Consider the following 24,149-nt stretch of genomic DNA (forward strand, 5'->3'; position numbering starts at 1 on the left):
TCCCAGAGGCTCCTTACACTATCTTCGTATTTTTGGATTCTTTTTTCCTTTTTCTTTTCCGGTTGGGTGTTTTTTGCTCCTTCGTATTTCAAATCTTTGACTTGATTCTTGCGAACCTCTAGTCTGCAGTTGGATCTCTGTATAATATTCTTTATTTCAGTCAGTGTATGCTTAATTTCTAGTTGGTCCTTTTTCATAACCTCAAGGGTCTTGCTAGATTTCTTGAGGGTCTCACTAAATTTATTGGCGGTTTCTAGAAAATTTTTGAAAAACCTTATAGGTGTGGTTTTGAACTCTATATCCAGTAGTGTGCTTTCCTCCATTTCTGTCACTTGTGACCTGTTTCTTTGTTTCTGCATTTTTTATGCTTCCCTGTGTTGATAGAGTGGCTTTGTGTGCTAGGTGTCCTATAGGGCCTAGTGGCTCAGCCTCCCCAATTACCTGAGGTGGACACTCTTGGTGCACCCCTTTGTGGGCTTTGTGCACAGTCTTGTTGCACTTAAGCCTTGATTGTTGTAGGTATCACTGGAAGGAATTGACCTTCAGGCCAATTGGCTGTGAGAATCAGCTGTGTCTGCAGTGGGAGAACTTCTGTGCTGGAGACACCCTTCTGAGGCAAGACTTGCTTCAACGGGGCTTTGGTGCTCACTGAGTCTGCCCCCTGAGTGTGTCCCTTATGGATCTGAGGAGTTGTAATCTGGATGGTCCCACTCTGAGCACTGGGTACACTGGCTCTTGGATCTCTAAGGAGGTGCTAATTTAGCCTCTGCCTGAGGCTACCCAGCAGGAGCTATGGAGAGATCTGCAGATTCCTCTTCCTTGTTTGGGGTTTGGAGGTGCCCAGATGAAGCCCAGCTGTAAAGCAATGCAAGCTGCTGTGGGGCCTTGGGCCTTCTTTTGGATATTCTGGGTCTCTCTGACCCAGCTGCAGTTTTTAGGTAATTTTCAGATTGGAAAGGGCCAGGCTTTTCATATGCAAAAGCCTCTGCACACAGCTTGGGTGGGGCGGGGTCTCAGGGGATCAACAGGGTGGAGCAAGCAGCTATGGCTGCTCCTCAGTCCTGCCCTAAGAGGCCCCGCATCTCAGTGTGTCCTGGTAATCGCTGCAAGCACCTCTGAGAGAAAGCCGCCCTCGAGTTCTGACCAATGCCAGACAGTCCAGTTTCTCCCCGTGTGAGTCTGGGTCCCCAGAGACTCGCCTGGAACTGGAGTTCAGAGCAGTCGGGAGCTTGAGACTCCCGATTAAAACAGACAACCGTGTCTTCAGTTGCCAGCCCTTTCCACGTGCACCTCCGTACCTCTGCACTTCACTTCCGCACCTCCTCTGAGTCTCAGTATGCTTTTCTCTTTCCTTCTAGTTGTAGAATTTCCACTCAGCCAGCCTTCCTGTGGTTCTGGATGATGTCCGTTTTGTCTTTAAGTTGTATTTTTGAAGTGGTTGTGCGAGGCAGCAATTTCTGGTGTTTATCTATGCCGCCATCTTGGTTTCTCCAAGATGGCGGCATATTTATTTATTTATAAATATATTTTTATTGATTTTAGAGAGGAAGGGAGAGGGAGAGAGAGAAGAAAAATATCAATGATGAGAGAGAATCACTGATTGGCTGCCTCCTACACATCCCACACTGGGGATCAAGCCCACAACCTGGGCATGTGCCCTAACTGGGAATCAAACCGTGACCTCCTGATTCATAGGTCAATGCTCAGCCACTGAGCCATGGCCTGGCTGGAGCCTGGGTTTTAAATGATGGGCATATTTGGAGGAGTACAGGAAAATGGCATGAGCAAAGTTAAGTGAGGAAGTAGTCATGAGTTGGAGTTACTAAGGAGACTATTAAGAATTGAGTATATTAGTGAATAAAGGAAAGTAAGTAATGACTGGATTATGGAGAACTTTAAAGGCTGATAAAGATAACTGGACTTGATACACAAGGAAACAATATAGGTTCTTAATCTAAATAAAAGAATTGTTCTAGTTTTATAATCTAATATAGATGAAGAAGGGCAAGCAAGATAGGTTAAGGACAAGAATTTAGGAAGAAATGATTGGGGTTTGTTCTAAGATTGTATTATTAGCATCGGTAATTTCAAGAGATGCTTTTAATTATGAAAACTTTCAAACACGAGAAAAGTTGAAGAGAACCAAAAATGCCCATATATGCCCATCACCAAGATTCAGTAATTGTTAGTATTTTACCGTATTTTCTTTACTTGTATGGGTATATTTGTAGAAATTTTTCTTTTAACTTTTTATTTTGGTATAATTTCAGACTTATAGGAAATTTTTAGGAATAGAGCAAAGAATTGTTGATACTCTTTATCCAGATTCTCCAAACATTAACATTTCACACTGTATGCTGTTAACATTTTACCAAATTCCATTTATCTCTCTCCTTCTCCCTTTCCATCTCTCTATGTCCCTGAACTGTTGAGAGTATATTGCAGACATCATAGCCTTTACTCTTAAATACTTCTGTGTGAATTTTTTGTTTCTCTTACATAACTATCATACAGTTCCCCAAATTTAACATTGATATACTAGTATATTACTGTTATCAAATCCACAAGCCTTACTCACATTTTGTCAGTTGTCTCAATAATGACCTTTATGACAAAAGAAAATCCTGAGTCATGGGTTGCATTCTTTTTTTGTGTGTCTCTTTAGTCTCCTTTAATCTGGAATAGTTCCAGTCTTTCTTTGTATTTCATGACATTGACATTTTGGAAGAGCAGTATTTTATAAAATGTCCCTTAGTTTATCTGTACCTTGTGTTTCCTCATGATTAGATTCAAGCTATGCATTTAGTAGGGATATAACAATAATAGTGCACATCATATCAGGAGGATCTGATATTGAATTGTTCTATCGCTGGTATGTAAATATCCTGTTACTCCTATTACCTACTTAATTTTAGCATCTACTGATGATTCTTGCCTGAATTAACTGTTACTACATTAGTTGCCAAATAGTGATTTTCTGATTCTGTCATTCCCTTTACATTTACTGGCTGGCTTTCTACTGTAAGGAAGCCTTTCCTCTTCTCTTCCCCTTTCCCCATGTAATCAATGAGTATGAAAATATGTGTATGTAACATCTGAGACTTACTTAGATTGTATTGTGAAATTATATTCTCAGCTGTTTTTTTTTTTAAATTATTTTTAGAGAGAGGAAGGAAGTGGGGAGGGAGAATGGGTAGGAGGGAGAAAGAGAAACATCAATGTGAGAACAAAATATCAATTGGCTTCCTCCTGCACGCCCCCTACTGGGGATTGAGCCCAAAAACTGGGCATGTGCCCTGACCGGAATCGAAACTGAAACCTTTTGGTGCATGGACGACACCCAACCAACTGAGCCACACTAGCCAGGGCCTCAGCGTTCGTTCTCTCTCTCTCTCTCTCTCTCTCTGTCTCTCTCTCTCTCTCTCTCTCTTGTTAATCCTTACCTGAGGATATTTTTCCATTGATTTTTGTTTGTTTTTTAGAGAGAGTGAAAGGGAGGGAAAGAGACAGAGAAAAACATCAATGTGGGAGAGAGACATCAATTGGTTGCCTCCCGCATGCGCCCCAACCAGAGCTGGGGATTGAGCCTGCAACCCAGGTATGTGCCCTTGACGGAATGGAACCTGGGACCCTTCAGTCCACAGGCCAACACTCTATTTACTGAGACAAACCAGCTAGGGGCAGCTCTGTTTTGATGGATTAAAGTTGTTATGCCTCAGCTACTTGTAAACCAAAGTAATAGTCAAATAGAATATACTGGAAGAATATGGCCTATCTGATTTATTTCAGGCAATGTGCAGTAGCAGAAAGTTTTAATACAATGAAAGATGAACAGAATGGCTAGAAAGGAAAGAAATTAGGGGAAGGATATAGTTGAGATGTAATAGTAGATCTAATTTCTTTCAATAAAATCATTTAAGTTATTTCTTACATCATTTAATAATTCAACAAATATTTGTTATGTGTGTATTGTTCGGAAAACAGTCATGACAAAGTGAGTACAGTGCAGCTTTCAGCCTAGTTTTTATTTTGTATCCCACAACTGTGGAAATCATGCTAAAAATACTTTTTCTGGAAGAAAAGTTTGTTTCTTCTTTTTTTCACTTCCAGTTAAGTTAAAAGTGAAATTGTTCTGATTTTGTTATCAAAGAATTTCAAAATTGGTAAAGAATAACATTATGCTTGTCTTACTGACATTCAGGCCTTACATAAGCTCTATATGAGTGAAATTTATAATTTTAGTATGTATTAATATATGTTTTATAGTAACATGTCATGAGCTACTAATATATTTATTTAACTGTACTTGTATTCTTTCTCCAAGGTAAAATGACTAAAATGCTTAATATAATTTGCTCCCAAGTTTTATTTAACTCAGTTATGCTGTGTAGTTTAATTATGCATGTCTAAACATGAGATTGCTAATCTTTGGTTATAGAGTTTATATTGTGATACTAACTTTTGCTTTTAAAATAAACATATTTTTATCAGATGACTCGCAGGGTGCACAGTCAGAAATTGAGGCAAAACAAGAAATTCAGCATCTTCGCAAGGAATTGATTGAAGCCCAGGAGCTAGCTAGAGCAAGTAAACAAAAATGCTTTGAACTTCAAGGTGAGATCAAGATTACTTTGATTCTTTAGGGGATATGGAGGCAACATGATATAACTGAATGGCCCCAAACTTGGAGTCTAGAGGCAAGGTATCTTGTTCCTGATCCACAACTTTATTAGGTATGTAATCTTGGGACATTCACTTAAACTCTCTGAACTTAGGTTTCACATCAATAAAGTGGGGAGAGTTCGGTTGCTCTACTTCTTTCACATCTTTGATGTGAACATCATGAAAGATCTCTGCCAGTGAAAGATCTTCATAGTTAATTACATATTGAGTACAACAACGGGAAAAGCTATGTATATAAACTTCTAAGTTTTAGTTAACCTAATGTTAGCTACTCAGTATAAGATAAGGGAGATTTATATTCCCTGTGACTTTCCAGTGTACTCAGCAGTAAATGGGAAGAATCAGGCTAGATTAAGGTATAGAAAGAATCTTCTAATGTCCCAACCATTTCTTTCCTAGTAGCTCACTTAACTGTAGTGTCATAGCCCAGTGGAGTCATAGGCTATTCCCTAGAGCTTACACTTCTGTATCATTCACAGTAACTGCCAGCTTGTAGTCAATAGTACATTAGAAAGTTTTAGAGTGAGGAGAAAGTGAACGGCCTTGGCGTCCTCATGTTCTCTAAGAAGGCCTTCCTGACCAGGAGGAAGACTCTCCGGGAGAAGCTACTACTCCCTTCCTTTCCTGCTTCTTGAAGAAATTAGAGTTGCTATGCATTGAACTTAAACCTTGTGGAGGGCTCAGGCTAATTTAATCAATTATATTAAAAAAAAAAAAAACATTTCCCAAACAGCAGTTATTTAGTCAGTACTTTCTATGTACTTGATAGTACACATTAGGATTTAAAGTTCATTTTTTTTTTAAATTTAAGCTCAAAATGCTGATTAACAATTATCAAGAATGTTTCTCATGTGAAGAATAGCACATATCTTGGTGATACAAAATCTGGGAAACCCCACTACTCAATTGAATAGATTTATTACTTACTACTTACTGTTTTGTGCTCCTAAAACCTTTAAACTGTCTAACTGCTAATACCGGTGATACTTACTGCCTAACTTTAGTTTTCTTCAATAAGCTTTAGGAGAGAATTTTTAAGAAATTTCCCACTGCCCAATTCTGAATACTTTTATTAACTTACAAAATCAGATATACTGTGTTTTACTTTTAGCTCTTTTGGAAGAAGAAAGAAAAGCCTATCGAAATCAAATTGAGGAATCCACTAAACAAATACAGGTTCTTCAAGGTATGGACACTCCAAGGGTATTTGAGATAGTTTTTAGTGATTCACAGGGATTGGAAACTAAGAGTGCAGAGCATTCCCTTTGTTCTTCCCTAGAATCTGAGACTATAACTGGGTGAGCTCTCTCCCTCCCTCCCTCCCTCTTTCTTTCCCTCTCTTCCTCCCCCTCTCCTTCTCTCCCTTTCTCCTTTCCTTTCTTTCTATATAAAGGAAGATTCCCCTGTACTCAAACAATAGACACTTGGGTTGGAAGAGCAAGGGTGAAGGTGAGGATTTGGAAAGGCTGTCACTTTCTGAGTTATTGCAGTGAGTTACTACAGAGAGAGCCTTCAGATAGGAAATCAGTTTGAGCTGCTCTGTGCATTAGCACTTTTAGCTTATGTTGCTAATGTTCATAACACACTTGGCATTGCAACAAAAATTATATACCACACGAAACAGAATAATGGTCCCAACACTGCCTTTAGTGGTAAAGACTGCTCTTCATAGCCTCCATTTAGTGGGCTATCACAGAGTCATTGCAGAAATGAGCAGAAAGACCCTCTGCCTGTCACGAGTTTTCTTTGAACTACAGCTCCTGGTACTGTGAGGCTATAATTGCGAGATACCCCAAGCGAGATCTTTCTTTTCTATGCTATTATAAGATTCCTAAGCAAGATTAATTTGCCTTCATTATCAAAGAGGGAACTAATGTTATTTAAATTTTTAGTTTGCGAGATAGGGTGAGAAGAAATTAGACAATCTCACTTCAGAAGAAATGGGGAGCCATGGTATGAGGCCTGTGATATTTGTCCTACAATATCCCAGAGAAAAGCCAGTCTTTGGGTTTTCTTTTGAGTGAGATATTTGAGCTATTAAAATTTTTAAATTTTATTATGGTCAAATTAGAATTTCTGGTATAGGTTGTATATCATTTTAAGTTGAAAACTTTTTAAGCCCTTATTATAGTTTAATGCTATTATTCATTAGTTTATATAAATGTTATTTGGATCTATATTGCCATCCTGTATTGTACATGGCAATTTTCTGTGACAATTCTGTGACTTAGTGCTGCCTTTTGTCTTTAAAGATGTCTTACATAAGCATCAATGAGTGCCCCCTAGTGCCAGCATGTATATTTCAGGACTTAACCCACAAATCCATGGTCATACCATCACTGGCCATTGTGTCTTTTCAGGTTTTGAACCTGTTACCTCTCAGTGTTTCCTGCACACTTAAAAGGCCTAATATTTTCTTTAATATTTATTTATGGAGCAACCTCCTCCTCCTCTCCCCGCCTTAAATCCTCTTGATTATTTTAATTATTCTTTTCTTTTGTCAAAGGAACTTTTTTTACCTATAATTTTCTTGTGTTATAGTAACCAAAACTAGTATGCTAGTCCTAAACAAAGTATTATTTCATACAAATTATTTCCAGTTCCATCATCAGGGCATAAAACCAGATCTTTTAAAAATGTACCTCTTTGAATGGGGACATCTGTAATAGTGTCAACAATAAAAATAAAGTTTAAAAATTAGGCAGTATTCATTAATTTTATTAATTCTTGATTGTTTGCTAGTATTGGGGATAGAACATGCATGAGATGTACAGTCTAGTGAAAAGATAAACAACAAACAAATATATAATGTGATATCCAAAAAGGTCAGGGTAAATAGCTAGAGAATGACAGATAAGATTTTTTAGGTAAGTCATCAGAGAAGGCTTCTTTAAGGAATTGACATTTGAACAGAAAATTGAATCAAGAACATCAAAGATTTTTCTAATGTTTACCATTTGATCAAGCATTCTCTATCTAGGAATTCACCCTAAGCAGTATTGTTTAGAATAATTAAAAACTAAACAGTCTACAATTTCTAAAATAAAGGATCCGCCAAAAAAAGTTACAGCATAACTATTTTGTTGTTAAGAGATGTTCATCACTAGCAGGATAGAGAGCACTACACATATTTTTATCCCTCCCTATTTTGTCTTCTACGTGTATAGATGCATAGAAAATACCCAGAAGAATAAGTCCAAGTGTTAGAAGCAATTTTCTCTGTGTGGGGGAAATAAAGATTAATTTGTTTGTTTGTTTTCTCTGTGTGTTTTTGTATTTTGACATTTTCTACATTAAACATAGATTGTTTGTACAGTCTAATCAAAAACAACAAACAGCTGTGATAGCTTGGGCTGTGTAGTGACTACAGTCCCATATGGGCTGTTCTTTTCTTCCTAATTGCTATGGACTAAGAAAATGATAGATAAATATACTTTTGTAGCCCAACTGCAGAGGTTACACATCAATATTGAGAATCTCCGGGAGGAGAAGGACAGTGAAATCACAAGCACTCGAGATGAACTGCTTAGTGCCCGAGATGAAATTTTGCTTCTTCATCAAGCAGCAGAAAAGGCTGCCTCTGAGCGGGACACTGACATTGCTTCTTTGCAAGAAGAGCTTAAGAAGGTGCGAGGTGAGCTTGAGAGGTGGCGGAAAGCAGCGTCTGAATATGAGAAAGAAATCACGAGTCTGCAAAACAGTTTTCAGCTTCGATGTCAACAATGTGAGGACCAGCAGAGAGAGGAAGCAACAAGGCTACAAGGTGGATAAGTGTATTTTACATAAGCTCTAACCTCTTGACAATGATAACCATATAACTTATAAAATTAACAACCCAGGCTCTTCTTCTTTTTGATAGCAATTGATTATACAAAGCAATGTCTTATAGTAGGGCTATAAAAACTTCAGGTCTGCAAGTTCTAGAATAAGCTAAATGTTTTATAATTTTATATTTTATTTAAATACTGTTAAAAATTATTTGTCTTATAAAAGTCAAGTGGGGAGGGGGATTACAAAAGTTCAAAGTGATGGGGCTTCTCGTGAGGTATAAATGCAGAGTAATAGGAATCTAAGAATAGCCATGTAAAATCTACATGTTTTTAAAGGGGGGAAAGTATGTTGTTCTCTGAAATTTTTCACCTTTTTTTCTCTTAATCATGTAAGTTATGTTCCTATGTTAATGAATATGTTTTGGGATTCTTTTAGGTGAACTAGAGAAGTTGAGAAAGGAATGGAAATTATTGGAAACTGAATGCCATTCTCTAAAAAAGGAAAATGTTTTGCTATCATCAGAACTGCAGCGGCAAGAAAAAGAATTGCACAAGTATGCAAGAACTCTTTTTAGCTTTGAAATATTTCTTTATCTTACATTTTAATTTAAAGTTAATTTAATTTTGATACTTAAATATTTTTGGAGCAAAATGTTCAGCCAGTCTCATTTTGGCTGTTTGGCAGGTTAACCATGCTACATGACTACTTCAGCATTTTTTTTTCTACCACCACCATCATGATACACATTCTTTCCTTTTGGTGTACTCATGGAATATAGGTTCATTAAATGCTCCCTCCCCCCAAAAATATTCCTAAATGAACAGCAAAGATCTTTAATTAGTGATTGAATTTGTCCTATAAGCTAAATGATAATAAATTTCAAATACAAGTTTGCTTTCCTTTCACGCCAGTGATCGCTTCTTTTACAATAAGGATGATATGACCATGACAAAGAATTTATACAATTAAAAGACACAAATTCAGCTTCTGGACTTCAAACAGGGTTACATAAAGAGTAATAATATATAAGATCAAGAATTCTCTAATCAGTTAAATCTTTCTAGCATCCAGTACCTTAAATGCAAACCAATCAATGCAGTAGATTTACTTCAACAGATTAGTGGAGTCCTGTTTTCCCACGGGGATTTGAACTCTGCAAACGTTTGTTACAGAGTTCAAAATTTTTTTTTTTCTTAAAAATTTAATCTGTTCTATATTTTTATTTAAACAGCATTTGTACTCTTATTCAGAATATGAAAGTAGTACCTGTTTATTATTAAAGCTACTTTTAATCCACCTCCTTCTCCCCAGTACACCAAAATGGAAGTCATTATTCTTGCTAGCTTTGTGGTTACCTTCCTCAAGAGCATTAAGGTTAGCAAAAAGTCAGTGATCACCCTAGCTGGTTTGGCTCAGTGAATAGGGCTTTAGCCTTTGGACTGAAGAGTCCAGGCTTCAATTCTAGTCAAGGTTACCTTGGTCTTAGGCTCGATCCCCAACCTTGGTCAGGGCACATGTGGGAGGCAACCAACTGATCACATGGATGTTTCTCTCTCTATGTCTCTCTTCCTCTCTCTAAAAATCAATGGAAAAAAATATCAGGTAAGGATTTTAACAAAAAAAGAAAAAAGGGCCCAGCTGGCGTGGCTCAGTGGTTGAACTTCTACCCAGGAACCAGGAGGTCAACAGTTTGATTCCTGGTCAGGGCACATGCCCGGGTTAGGGGCTCAATCCCCAGTAGGGGCGTGCAGGAAGTAGCTGATCCATGTTCTCTCTCATTAATGTTTCGATTTTTTGTTGCTTGTTTGTTTAAAGGAAAGTGTGTGTATGTGTGTGTGTTTAATATATTTTTGTTGATTTCAGAGAGGAATGGAGAGGAAAAAAGAGATAGAAACATCACTGATGAGAGAGTCATTGATTGGCTGCCTCCTGCACGTCCTGGTGCCCCACAACAGGGATTGAGCCCACAGCCTAGGCACGTGCCCTGACTGGGAATTGAACTGTGACCTCCTGGTTCATAGGTCGATGCTCAACCACCGAGCCATGCTGGCTGGGCTCTCATTGATGTTTCTATCTCTCTATCCTTCTCCCTTTCTCTCTCTCTCTAAATCAATAAAAACATTATATCCTATATAATAAAAGCCTAATATACTAAGTGTCCAACCGTTTGTTCGACCATTCGACCAGTCACTATGATGTGTACTGACCACCAGGGGGCAGACGCTCCGACTGGTAGGTTAGCTTGCTGCTGGGGTCCAGTCAATCAGGACTGGGTGAGATGGGCTGGACACGCCCTGGAGCCCTCCCATGGTCCCTCCCCGGCCCTGATCATGCACCGGTGGGGCCCCTCAGCCTGGCCTGTGCCCTCACAATCCAGGACCCCTTGGGGGATGTCAGAGAGCCAGTTCTGGCCCGATCCCCGCAGGCCAAGCCGAGGGACCCCCACCGGTGCATGAATCCATGCACCAGGCCTCTAGTATATATATAAAAAGTCACAGAGTTTGGAATATTCATACTAGATCGTTGGTTAAGCTGTCTGCCTAAATTGACATATACTATTTAAGACAAATTAATTTCTTAAACTTCTGGTTTAGTAGTTCTCTAAATTTATTTGGTAAGCCTCCCCAGCATACTTGTATTTAGAAGCTAGTCTTTCTTCACAGGTTATTATCTGCCATTTAGTTCCTGGCTGTATTGGCTTGACATCATATCTGCCCCCTAAGAATCTGCCTAGCAAAAGAAAAAAGAATCTGCCTAGCATACAATCAAAATGTGATTTACTAGTATACTACACTAGAGGCCTGGTGCACAAAATTTGTGCACTGGAGGGGGGTGGGGTCCCTCAGCCTGGCCTGCGCCCTCTCGCAGTCTGGGACCCCTCGGGGGATGTCTGCTGAGGGATGCTTAGCGCTGCCCCTGTGGGAGTGCACTGACCACCAGGGGGCAGCTCCTGCATTGAGTATCTGCCTCCGGTGGTCACTGCGCGTCATAGCAACTGGTCATTCCACCATTTGGTCGATTTGCATATTAGGGTGTTTTTATATAGGATAGTACCTCAGTTACATCCTGAGTCTTATGACTCATCCTGAGAGGCATAAACTCTAATTTTTAAGACCTTATCCTCCTTTAGCTGTTTCATTTATATATGAGAACTAAATGATCTCTTTAACCCTTTGCACTCCGAACCATTCTGGACATTGGCTACCAGCTACTCAACGCTACTTTGCGGCGGAAACGTGCATTTACAGACCCTCGTATTATTTAGTATAATTTTGGAACCAAGTAACGTATTATAATGATATTGGACTTATATGAATTGGGTGACATCGAGGAATGTATATTTGCAAAAAAAACCAATATTTTATTTTTTATAATTTTGTACAGTATGATAAGTTTTGTAACACTCCCCAATATGCATTGCAGGCTGATTAGTGCATGTTTGACAGTAATAAGTGGTTTGACGCCTGCCACCAGGTGTTTTCCTGTTAGAACACACAATGCAGTCCCGTTTTCTTTGTCCCACATCGGGAATATGTAGTTTATTGTTTAATCTGACACAAAACCCGCTGACATTTCTTGTATATATCTTAGTAATTTTACGATATTTTGATTTAATTTCTTGTGCCATTTCAAGATAAAACTTCAGGGAAACATGCATGTCTCAAAAAATTGCGTTGAAATAACTCAATTCCCCGTAATCACTAATAAACTGCAGTGTCCCCTGAGAGGGGACATCCGAGTGATATGCTAGAATTCCGATGTCCCCTGAGAGGGGACAGCAGAGTGCAAAGGGTTAACTGATTTGAGAGAAAGAAAGAAAGAAAGAGAAATATCGATTTGTTGTTCCACTTATTTATACATTCTTTGGTTGATTCATTATCTGCCCTGACTGGAGATTGAACCCACAACATTGGTGTATTGGGATGATGCTCTAACTAAGCAAACCAGCCAGGTCCTGGAAGCCAAATTCTTTAACACAACTACACTCTTCAGGTCTTTTGTTCTTTGTTGTCTGTGATGTAAAAGAATTTCTTTTTATGCCTATAAAACTGTTTTCCTAGTGTGTAAATTGTGGTTGTTTTTTTAAATCAAGTTTTAAAATTTAGTAATCATAGAATTTAAGCCAGAAAACAGCCTCAGAAATTGAGTTCCGTGGAGGGCACTGAGACTCTCCTTGTGTTATCTGTGTCTGTATAACATGGTGCCGGCACAGATCTGAGAGCTCAGGAAATGCTTATCAGAGAATGGTATTATACCAGTTAAGTGACTTGCTTAACATCCCACAACCAAATAGGGGCCCCAGCCTCCTGGTTCTTTGTCCTATGCTTTTCCCCATTTTGGTGTGTCTTCTCATTTGAGTAGGTTTATCTTTACTTGAATTGGCAGTGACTTCTAAACTGAGTTTCTATCCCCCATCCTATTTGTCAAGTACTTGTAATAAATAGTTGAAGCACATGCTATTCTTTCCTGTAGAAGACCTACACTGAATCTTTTTATGATAGTTAATATAATGTGATATAACAAAATATAGTCACCTTCTACTTCTACTTTTAAATTTCAACCTTTATATATATCTGATTATCTGCAAATAGGACACAGCTTTAAACTTACTTGCATTCTTTAGTGTTTTGACACTTTTTACTTATTGAAACTTATTTTTTATATACTTTTCTTTTCTCTGAAATCCACTCCATCCCTCCTAGAGAAATGTTTAAGGAATTGGACTTCCTGCTGTGTCTAGTTTCTACATGAATAACTCTGTGAATATTTATCTTACAGTTCTCAGAAGCAGAGTTTAGAGCTTACCAGTGATCTTGGCATCCTTCAGATGACGAGAAAAGAGCTTGAGAATCAGATGGGATCCTTGAAAGAACAGCATCTTCGGGATTCAGCTGATTTAAAAACTCTTCTCAGTAAGGCTGAAAACCAAGCAAAGGATGTACAGAAAGAGGTAAAGCGGAAAGACATTATAAGCCCCATTATGGTTGGACTTACAGCCAAAAGCAAATCAGATATTCATGCTAGTTAGAAATCAAGTTACGTTACCTGTCACGAAGTTGATACTTGGAATATCTCTGCTTGGTGATTTCTAGCTGTGTATCATGGTCCATATATAGAGAATTTATATTTAGGCCAAACCATTAAAAAATATAAATATATAAGATTACATTAAAATTTTTTCTGTACCAGTTAGTTGACCTATATGAAAAGCCCTTTGTACCAAATCACTTAACCCTCTCAAAGACAGTATCTTACTTAGAATACTTTGGAAAATGCTCAGCTGTTGTGGCTCAGTGGTTGAGAGTCAACCTATGAACCAGGAGGTCACAGTTCGATTCTCAGTCAGGACACATGCCTGGGTTGTGGGCTCAATCCTCCACCCAGTGTGGGGCGTGCAGGAGGCAGCCGATCAATGATTCTCCCTCATCATTGGTGTTTCTATCGCTCTCCTTCTCTCCCTTCCTCTCTGAAATCAATAAAAATATATTTAAAAAAAAAAAAAAGGAAAGAAAGAAAGATGCCGAAGCCGGTTTGGCTCAGTGGATAGAGCGTCGGCCTGTGGCCTGAAAGGCCCCAGGTTCAATTCCGGTCAAGGGCATGTACCTTGGTTGCAGGCACATCCCCAGTAGGAGATGTGCAGGAGGCGGCTGATCGATGTTTCTCTCTCATTGATGTTTCTAACTCTCTATCTCTCTCCCTTCCTCTCTGTAAAAAATCAATAAAATATATTAAAAAAAAAAAAAAGAAAGAAAGAATACTTTGGAAAATAAAGTGAGGCCACACCATAATGCTATTTAAACCCCTCAGGTGAAACTGGCCTGAAAAGTTGCTTAAAATTCACCTAATAGCCAGCCAGCCAAATACATATTCTATGACCTTTTACTTTCTTCCCACAACCCCCATCTCATTTTCTCCTTCTTCACAAATATGCATGCTCCTGTTTCATGTCATTTTGCTTAAAACCTTGACTTGGTGGATTTTTTTAAAAAATCATGTTAAAAATGGTGAAGGTTGACTTTGGAGCAGAGACCCCACCCAGCCTCTTCTGAGCAAAGACTTGAAGTTGACAATACAGCAGTAAGAGCTGTGTTCAGTCCTACTGGCCTTGCACTCCTGGCCTGCATTGCCTCCTGACCAGCTCTGGGCATGGAGAAGCCTAGTACATTTTGATCTACTTACTGGTAGGGCCCACCCCAGCTGTAGACTCTGTTAAACAAAGGATTCGTTATAAATAGAAGGAAGTTGAAGACAGTTCTCTGTCTTTAATAATGAATTTTCCCAAAATTGTTTTTAGAAAATCTGTTTAATCAATGCAGTTTTCCTTTGCACTTTCCTTTCCTTGTAGTATCTTGAACTTGGAAATGATTATTGTTCTGTCTTCATGTTTGTTCCTAAAGGAAAAAAAAAACCTGTAACAGTATATGTGGCCATATTGATTTTGTAATATGTTCATTTTTATCCTCTTGCTAAGGATATGTGTTTGGGGAGAAATCTCATTTTATTTAGTTGGAACACAAATTTTGTGCCAAAGTAAATACCCAAGTATTTAATACTGTAAGCACTTTGTGTTCTTCCAGTCCATATGTCATAATTCTTTCAAAATCTGGGAAGAATGCTGTGGTTGGAAGATGATTCTGTTGTATGTTACTATGAATGCATTACCATTTTGTTGCATTATTTGTTTGCCTGTTTTTGGTTACCAAGCCATCAGTGCAAAATGCTTTAACTGTTTCCATAAATTGCAGTGGCATGTTGTCACAGCATCTAAATTGTTGATAGCCTTTGGATTGCATTAAATGCAGCATATTTAAAAATATGTCTGATCTTGTCAATATGTTTCTTTTTTGTTTTCTTGTTCAGTGTTTTCCATTGTGAAATGATATGTAGTCATCACACTTCTTTGTAATGTAAATTTGCTTCTCTTTCTGTTTGTTCTGATGTCAACTATTGGATACTAGTCTGTAACTAAACTGTTCTTTACTGAGGTTCTTATATCTGTGTAATCCGTTGCAAATGAATTACTACCTTTTATTAATGCACATATATTCTTCCCTTTCAGTATTCCCCTTTGTTCTCCTTTCTCTCATAGAATCATTCGTAGTATCATCATTATGTATCTTGAGCACTGTAAAAGGCTAAAATATTATCAGCTAATAAGCAAGGTTATTTAAGAAGAAAACCAAAAGTGTTGGTAATATTGTGTGGTATTTCCCTTTTAATCAGAACTGAGCTCATTTCTCACCTCTGAGTTAGAAAGCAAGATAGAGCAAAAGTGATATTCAAGCAAGATAGGAAACTAAGATTGCAGAAGGTGACCTTTGTTCCAACAATTAAACTTTTACATGTGGCAGCTTTTATTTGAATATTTAACAAAGAAAAAATACATGAGAACAGTACATTTTACCCTCAGTATTAAGAGAAAAATAATAGTATAGCATCTTTATATTTGACTTTAAAAAGCATCTACATATTTTAATTTAGTAGGAATATCTATGAATTTATAATACATTGAATATACAAATCACCTTGCAAAGACTAACACAGCGAAGTTGTTTGGCCTCACCATCTTGTTCTGAGGCCAGAGTTCTTCCCACCCCTCTCACATGCTAAAGGTAAATAGCCGATCTTCCGACTGAGCTGCCTTCCTGTCTTTCAGCTTCACAACTCCTGGAACGGAGAAATGGCTAAGTGCTTTGGTATGAATGGCAGGCTGGATGTCAAATGGTGGAAAGGGAAAGTAAGGGGAAGTTTAGGTCAGCAAAGCACTTTTCGTTTCTGCTCTATTACTCACTGTTAAGAATCAGATCATTGAGAATTGATTATGTTCTAAGGCACACAGACTAGTCTAGGTACACTGAATTTGCCTTGGCAGCCTACCCATAACCTTCTACCTTCTGGAAGGAAGTCCGCAGACCCCACACAAAAAAGCTATCACGAAGTCCACGAATCTTACTCCTTAATTCACTCTCTGGTATATTACCTGGACTTGTTCTGGGGACTTTGGTAGGTAATAAGGTGCCCCTTTCATATTTTACCTCCTCTGTACACATATCTTTCTCCCCATTTTCTAGTGACTTTTCTGCTGACCCTAAGCCCCTTACCCCCACCTCTTCTGACTAATGTTTTTATACATTTTTACCCTTCTTAGTTCTTTACCTTTTGGGATGCATAATGATAAACTCCAAGGTAATTGCATTATTCAGAAGCACCATATCAAGGTGTATCCTTCATTGAGGAATTTCTAGGATATAGGCAGAAAGGGTTAGAAACTTTCCAGCCTCATGGTCTATGTTTAGGGAAGAGGAGAAACCTTTCCAGTATGGCAGACCCATGGTATATTTATTTTATACTCAGCCCTTGTCTTTCTTTCTTCCACAATCTTCAGAGATGGCAGCGGAGGCCGAGACAAAGGCACAGCCAGCAGCAGAACAGTCTTTGCTCTTTGACTGGGAGCCCAGCTTGCATGTAAGATGCAATATCTAGAAGTGGAACCAGTCTAGAATTCCTGCCTCCCGGGGCATTTAAGTAGGGGCACACCATACTGCATTTCCCATTAACCTCACCTGTGTTTTTGAGGGCTAGCTAGTGCATCTGAAAATTATATACTGTGAACTGTTTTTCAGAGCAGGAAGTAGTTTGTTTCACTTTTCTATAGACATTTTTCTATAATGTCTATCAGGAACACATTTTTAAAAATTACTTTTAATTGGCGCTTATAAGTTTAAGTTGAGAGATAGAAATGTCCCTACTCATAGTCGTTGGTATCTTAGACCAGTGGTCGCCAACCTTTCGGACCTCACGGACCACCGGTGGTCTGCGGACCACCGGTTAGCGACCGCTGCCTTAGACACATTTCTTTGCTTTATTTGCCTAGAAATTCATTTATCTGGAACATTTTCATAACCTGTGATGCTGGATTAAAGGAGGACTAATGGGAATTAATACTTTCTACTTCGCGACTAAACTAGCTTGGTTGATATTGCTTACCAGGATATAAACTCATACTTTCTAACCTTACCATTTAATTAAGCTATGGAGTTTTTCTTCACTTGTTTTCTTTTGCTCAGTTTGAAATTTTATTTTTCTCCTCTAACTCACTTAGTGGAAAAAGTGACCCTTTATATTAGAAACAGATGACACACTAGTGACTTCTCTTAATTTTTTTTTAACTTCAGAGCCAGAAAATTCTTACATAGAATCAAGTTAATATTAAAGACTTCTTATTATTAGTGTAAATGATTCTTATCCTTCTTAAAACAAAAAGGTTTGACTTTGGTGTTGCAGGTGACTAAATAGGGTCTGGTATATAAGCCTGACTGACTAGAACATAACTTCATACCCATTTAAGTTGAGTCTGCACACTCTTTTTTCTTTGCCTTTAGTATGAAAAGACACAGACTGTACTCTCAGAACTGAAGTTGAAGTTTGAAATGACTGAGCAGGAAAAACAATCAATCACAGATGAGCTCAAACAATGTAAAGACAACCTGAAGCTGCTCCGAGAAAAAGGAAATAATGTAAGTCTTTGCAAACTTGGCTTAGCTTTGATTGAGAGGCAGGTGAGAGCCCTGAAATCAATTCTTCAGAGGATTTTATTACTGATTTGAGAAACTAAGGCCTATAATACACATGAACTAAGCTTTTCGTTATGAAATGCCATGATGGAATCATTGTGTTGTCAAAATTTTTAGTTAAGAATTTGCTCCTTTAACCTGTACCCCTAGAAGAACCTGAGGACTGCCTGGAGCAAGAGCCTTGTTTGCAAGAGAATAATTACCTAAGAACTGTCAGCTTTTCCCTGATGAATCTGAACTTCTGTCCCACTTTCTGGCTCTTTTTTTTTCCTGGCTGGGAAATGAAGCCTTGTACCACCAGAGTCCCACCTAAGAAAGAGTAGTTCATGTTGACTCCTTAGCATTTGGCTGTATCCAAAAATGGAAACTTTATTATGGCTTTTATTTTATAGTAAGAATTTTCTCACTAAGGCGCATTCCTAAAAAACGTAGTGTCTTTTTGGCCTCCCATAAATGTTAGGAAATATTAAAGAGTTTCTGTAGGGCTATGTGTGTGCATGTGTGTGTGCGTGCACGTGTGAAGTTGGAATGTTTTAGTATAAACTGGGTTTAATAATATTAATTTGTTTTTCATTTGCTAGAAAGGCAGATGGTCTTTAAAAAGATGTGGTACTAAATAAATGTTGTGTTCCATGTTTTGGTGATCATTGCCTTTGTGGGACCTAACTGATGGATGATGTTCAGTGTGGTTGGATGTGCTGTGACTTACTTCAGACCTTTGCCATGGCTTGGACACTGCGGGAGACACACACTTCCTGCAGAGGAAGGCACTTTGCTTAACTCGCAGCACAGTGCAAAAGAGTGGTGTTGCATGGCTGTCACAGAATGCTCATGAGTTGTGTCCAGCTGTCCTTCCTTTGCCAAAGAAAGTCTTAGTTTTTTAGAAAATAAAGGCATGTGGCTTAGTTAGAAGACTTTTAGAAGTTAATGAATGGGGTCTGGAGGCTGTATGCTAAGCAAAAATAGAGTGCATTTATTTTGAAAATATAGATTACAGAACTCTTCTAAAATCAGATCATAATGGTTTGATTCCAAGTTTGATTACTCCTGTCTTTTATGTTAATTCATATCCTTCTGAGTATGGAATTTCAGTCTACCTTCTACTAAATTAACCTATGAAGACATCTAGCATAATCAGAATGGATTCCCTGCACCATTTAGAGCCTTTTCTAAAGTAACATTATTATTATTTGCAGTTGCACAAATAATTTACCTTAAGGGTAAATTTCCTTTTATTTCTAATATGGACGTGTGGTACTAAAATGTTACTCTGTAATAACACTCATTGTGGTAATTTCCTCCCAATTTAATAATTGTTTATATTTGGTAATATAACCCAAAGCCCTAAGACTTAGTTGACTGTCTTCATATACCAAATAATTATCATACATTATGTCAGCTCTCTTACTTGGTTTAGAAAACACACACCATAGGGCATTTATTTTTAAGCTTTAAAGCAACAGCAAAAGAGTTTTGGTTTTTTAAAGAAAGGTTTTGATGGAGAGATCAAATAAATTTTAGCCGTTTCCAATATACTCATGTCAAATAATGGATTCCAAGTATGAAGCAAAAATAACGTACTGTCAAGCAGAGCATCAGTTGTTGAGGTATTGTCCTTGCTCTGTCTTAACATACTGCCTTTCATTAGGATGTTAGGGACACCCACATTGCCCATTCCTCCAGCTGTTCCTATTAGGCTGTAGTTTGTCAGCTTACATACCACAGTCCATCATTCTGGATTGTATTAGATGTCTTTAAAATGTTTGAATCAGTGCAAAACCTGAGTGCTAATACTTCAATTACCTCAGTCTTTCTACCCTTGCTCCCACCCCCTTGGGGTCTAAATCATCTTATCTGATTTTTTATAGCATAAAATGATTTTAATATCCCTTCCCTTCTTTAGCCTTCCATATTACAACCCGTCCCAGCCGTATTCATCGGCCTATTCCTGGCTTTCCTGTTTTGGTGTTTCGGTCCATTGTGGTAGAGAAAGGTACAAGCACTACTGTTGAGTCCTTGTCTGTTTGTCCCCGTCACCTGTTTGTACCATATTTGTAATATAGTGCATGGCAAAACCACACGGGTATTTTGTTACCTGAAGCAAACCCTTCATTTAGTATGCCATGTATTGTGTCATTTGAATGAACTGAACAACCAACTAATCATGTAACATTTTGTCTTGTTTCCTTTGTAGTAATGCTAACAATGAATTAATTCCAACCTAACCAGTTGTTAATATTCTGCCTTTAACTGAGTCTTTGTCTCTAGCAAACTGGAGTAAGCTATGAATTTCTGCAACATTAGTACCCCTTTCCAATTACATTTTTAATCAAATTTTAATGAGAAATGAAGAGTTTGCCTCTTTGAAGTTTTCAGCCAGCTTTCTTACCCCTCTTCCCTTCCCTCTTCTTTTCCATAGTGTAGAGTTTCTTTGTTTCAATCCTTGTCTATATTTACACAATGGCTATGAAGATGAAAAAGGATGAGATTAACATAATGGACCATTGGCTCACAATCTCAGCCTCAATGTGCATTGACTTAGGAGAGTAAATTTATCCCATATCTTTCTGAGCCCTGATCTGCAACATTAGAATATTTCCGTAAAAGCCAACTTTCTTAATAAAAACACTAATAAAAATAAAGCTATCAACCAAAAGCAAGTTGATATTATAAAGCCCTCTGAAAATTAACAGGGAACAGCCCATCCATGTTTGCCTCCAACAGGCATGCATGTTAGTAGATCATATGAGATGATCACATGACATTATTACACTGGACATGGTCTTTACCAAAAGTATCAGATAGGCAGAGTCCCTAAGTAACACTTCCCCATCTTGAACCCCATCTGATTTTGTCTTATGTGGTTTCAAATTCGAGCATCAAAGCTTAGACCATTTTCTTTCGATCACCTTACTGACCAGCCTTTTGTATAAAACTACCCTACTATGTGAGTCTGGTTTTTATCAAGAAATAAACACTTTAGGCAGAAACATACTCCAGGCATCTGTGTACATCAGTTAGTTGTAATATATGGGTACTGGAGTAAATAAAGCAGGCTGAGCCCAGAGGGTTTCTTAGAAGTCACTGTTGGGTTTTAGCTGTAACAAAACTGAAAACTGCCCAGGACTTGCCTGAGATGTATCGAGACACAGTGGTCCTCTAAAAGAGTTCTTGCTGTTAGGGCTCTTCTCACACCTGCTCTCCCGCACCTTTATTTCCTTTCTTTTTAAAATGTTTTCTTATGCAAAGATAAGGTTTTTCTGATAGTCAAGTATTCAGGACTCTCTGGAAACCAAGGGGTTAATATGTATGAAAAGAGGGGAGAATGTGATACTGACTCTTGGTTTCTTTCCACACAGAAACCCTGGCCCTGGATGCCCATGTTGGCTGCCCTGGTTGCAGTAACAGCCATTGTGCTGTACGTGCCAGGTCTGGCCAGAGCTTCTCCATGAGAGCGTTTCTTGAGTCCGTACACCGTCCTCCCTCTAGAAGCTGGCATCACACTCATGCTGGGGACAAACAGAACCATTTTCTTCCTTTTTACCTCTTAAAACAGCAGACAGAAGTGCAAGAATACAGCTGTAGGGTCATTGCTTTAAATTATATAAAATGTATCTGTCTATAAAGAGAATATAAAATTGTGACTTTATTGTAAGCAATAACTTGCTTGCAATTTTTCATGTAATTTTTAAATTAGTATGTTGGGGTTCTGAATATTATGGTGGCCTAAAGTAGGCTTCTTGGTACACCAGATTATTTATAACATTAAATTTATGGGTATTTTACTCTGAATTCTAAAGGCCAGATAATTCATTTTTCTGATTCGTTAATTACCCAAACCAAACAACCGATGTATACATGGGAAGAGAGGCCCTGTGTGCTCAGTGCCTATCAGTTTGAAATATATACACATATATATATTTTTTACATATTTACACCATTTTTACTTGTTATAAAACCACTGAGCTATTGGGAACAAGACTTATAGACAACTCTTTGTGTGGATTTTTTTGTTTAAGGAGAAATAATGCACTTGGAAAGTATTCTACTCTAGTGATACTTTGGGCAATATGTGCTCGCTTGTTCAGCCTTAATGTGACTTGACGATGTGGAGGACATCAACTTTGAAAAACTTTCCATGAGAGTATTTTCTCGAACAAACTAAAATTTCTCGAAGCAAAAACATAGTAATTATATAATTTCAGTGCAGTAAACCAAACTTTTGAGTCAATTGGAATGTAATTTATTAAACCTCATGTATTTAAAGAGATATTTTCTTTAAAGCCAAGTTACTTTTTCATATACAGCATTTTAGGAAGCATGATTTTTTTTTCTATCATCTCTTCCTCCAAAGCATGTTTAATTGAAGAAAGAATTAATTTCTCTTTAGATAAGCTTTTACTGACTTAATTTGATTATGGTATTTCAAAGCTAATTCATGTTTGAAGTATACTGTTATTACCTACCAACAGATTTCCTGGTTGGGTATGCAAATGGTTATTTTCTTTTGTTAATTGGTATGTTCTGTTAATGAGAGCACTATTCCCAAGATTAATAGCGTTCCAGGCTCAGTGAAGCACCTAAACACTGCTTGATATTATAAATTTAAAACACAGAGATGGTTTTGTGCAGCACCACAGTCATGTCAATAAAGTTTATTTAGATCATAGAATATCCTAAAGTATCACATAGTTAAATTTTTCAGTCAATGAAGGCCAGGAGGCAATATCAGTGAACTGGCTTGAATGTTCTGTGGCAATCCACAGGCCTAGCCAAATATTGAAATAGAAGTTTAGGATATAATTTGCCTTGTGATGTTTGGCAGTCATTGTTTGTACTTTAAAGGTTATGTTTTAAGCTATTCGGGATTGGCTGTTGGGAGGATCACTAGATTTATGGAGGAATTAGTCACAGATGACTTGTAGGAAATACTGTCACACATAGTTCATTTCATCATTTTCTGTTGCAGGAAGCCACTCCACCACAGAATGCTAATATGCCAGTGGTACCCAGTACCTCTTGTATATAGGTTATTGCAAATATTGTTCTGAAATGCTTAACTTCAGAATTACATTTTTTAAAGTAAATAATTGTTTTAAATCTATTTTGTAAAGATATAAAGTACAATAGAATTTCTGGAGTACAGATTAAACTATTTGCACTAACACACGTGATGTGCATGATTTAATAAAATAACTTTACTCCCTATGCATTTTTGAGTTGGATATCATTGAAATTCTTAGTGCTGACTCTACTATTGGATTGTTAATAAGTCTTTTCTTAAAATGACTCTTTGTGCAACACATATGTTTGGTATTCTTCAGGGTTTAAAAGAAAACACTGAGCTGTTTCCTCCAGGTTTTATTAGCCTTTTATTTAACATAGTGCTTTAATTTTTTTTCTCTTTTACTATGGTTATTGTTAAAACATGGCTCACTTGCCAGACAAGTCTCTCTAAATGTAAAGTCCAGTATCAATATTTACTTTATTTAAATTGAATAAATGAGGTTTTGTAGTTACTGCCAGTTTTTCTTAAGAATATAAATGAGCCTATTCATAAGCAATACCTCCAGCTTTGTTTAGTTCACTTCCAGGTTAAATAAAGAGTATGATTATTCACTGGTAGTGATAGAGCCATTAAGAAATTTTAGTCGTAGCCGTTAAGAATTGAGCAGCCTATAATGATACATTAAAGAATTACACAAAGGCGCTACGTGGCTGGGTCAGAAAATGAAAAGAACGTGGGGGTTTGAAGCTAAACAGAACCCAGCTGGCATCCTGACTCTGCCTTTTGTCAGCTGTGTTGCCTTGGGCAAATCATTTATATTCTCTGAGCCTCCACTTCCTCCTTTATAAAATGGAGAGAATAGCATCTATATTTTTAGTGGTGGTATGAAAATTAAAAAGATAATGTATGTGAACTGTCATTTGAGTGCCAAATGAGTGTTTAGAGAATGTCATACTAGAAAAAATACTGCAATTATTTAAGTTAGGTGAACCATTACAGCTGTTTAAAGTGGATTGGCTCAAATGTTGAGATTTTCTGTGTGTGAATGAGGTATAACTGCAAAGTAATGAATCTGAAGAAAGCATCTTCACCAAGCTCTGTCCCCTTCATAG

The 24,149-nt window shown here is 37.7% G+C and overlaps 1 protein-coding gene across 26 annotated transcripts in view; it reads left to right on the plus strand.

Moving 5' to 3' along the window:
- The window catches only part of SLMAP (sarcolemma associated protein), a 169,763-nt gene extending 146,214 nt beyond the window's left edge, over positions 1 to 23,549 (plus strand). For 10 of the 26 annotated variants that reach the window (XM_070390831.1, XM_070390835.1, XM_070390832.1 and 7 more), the window contains 7 exons: positions 4,492 to 4,614; positions 5,795 to 5,869; positions 8,126 to 8,446; positions 8,890 to 9,007; positions 13,234 to 13,405; positions 17,838 to 17,972; positions 21,389 to 23,549. In XM_070390831.1, the coding sequence (XP_070246932.1) occupies positions 4,492 to 4,614; positions 5,795 to 5,869; positions 8,126 to 8,446; positions 8,890 to 9,007; positions 13,234 to 13,405; positions 17,838 to 17,972; positions 21,389 to 21,481 (1,037 nt within the window). In that variant the 3' untranslated portion in view covers positions 21,482 to 23,549. Of the gene's footprint in view, positions 1 to 4,491; positions 4,615 to 5,794; positions 5,870 to 8,125; positions 8,447 to 8,889; positions 9,008 to 13,233; positions 13,406 to 17,837; positions 17,973 to 19,932; positions 20,023 to 21,388 lie in introns of all 26 variants that reach the window. The other 16 variants (XM_070390837.1, XM_070390833.1, XM_070390834.1 and 13 more) reach the window with 3 other exon arrangements.
- Positions 23,550 to 24,149: the final 600 nt, after the last annotated feature.

Source organism: Myotis yumanensis, unplaced genomic scaffold (assembly GCF_028538775.1).
Source record: "Myotis yumanensis isolate MYYU_CA2020_CCGP unplaced genomic scaffold, mMyoYum1.0.hap1 SCAF_14, whole genome shotgun sequence".
NCBI lineage: Eukaryota > Metazoa > Chordata > Mammalia > Chiroptera > Vespertilionidae > Myotis > Myotis yumanensis.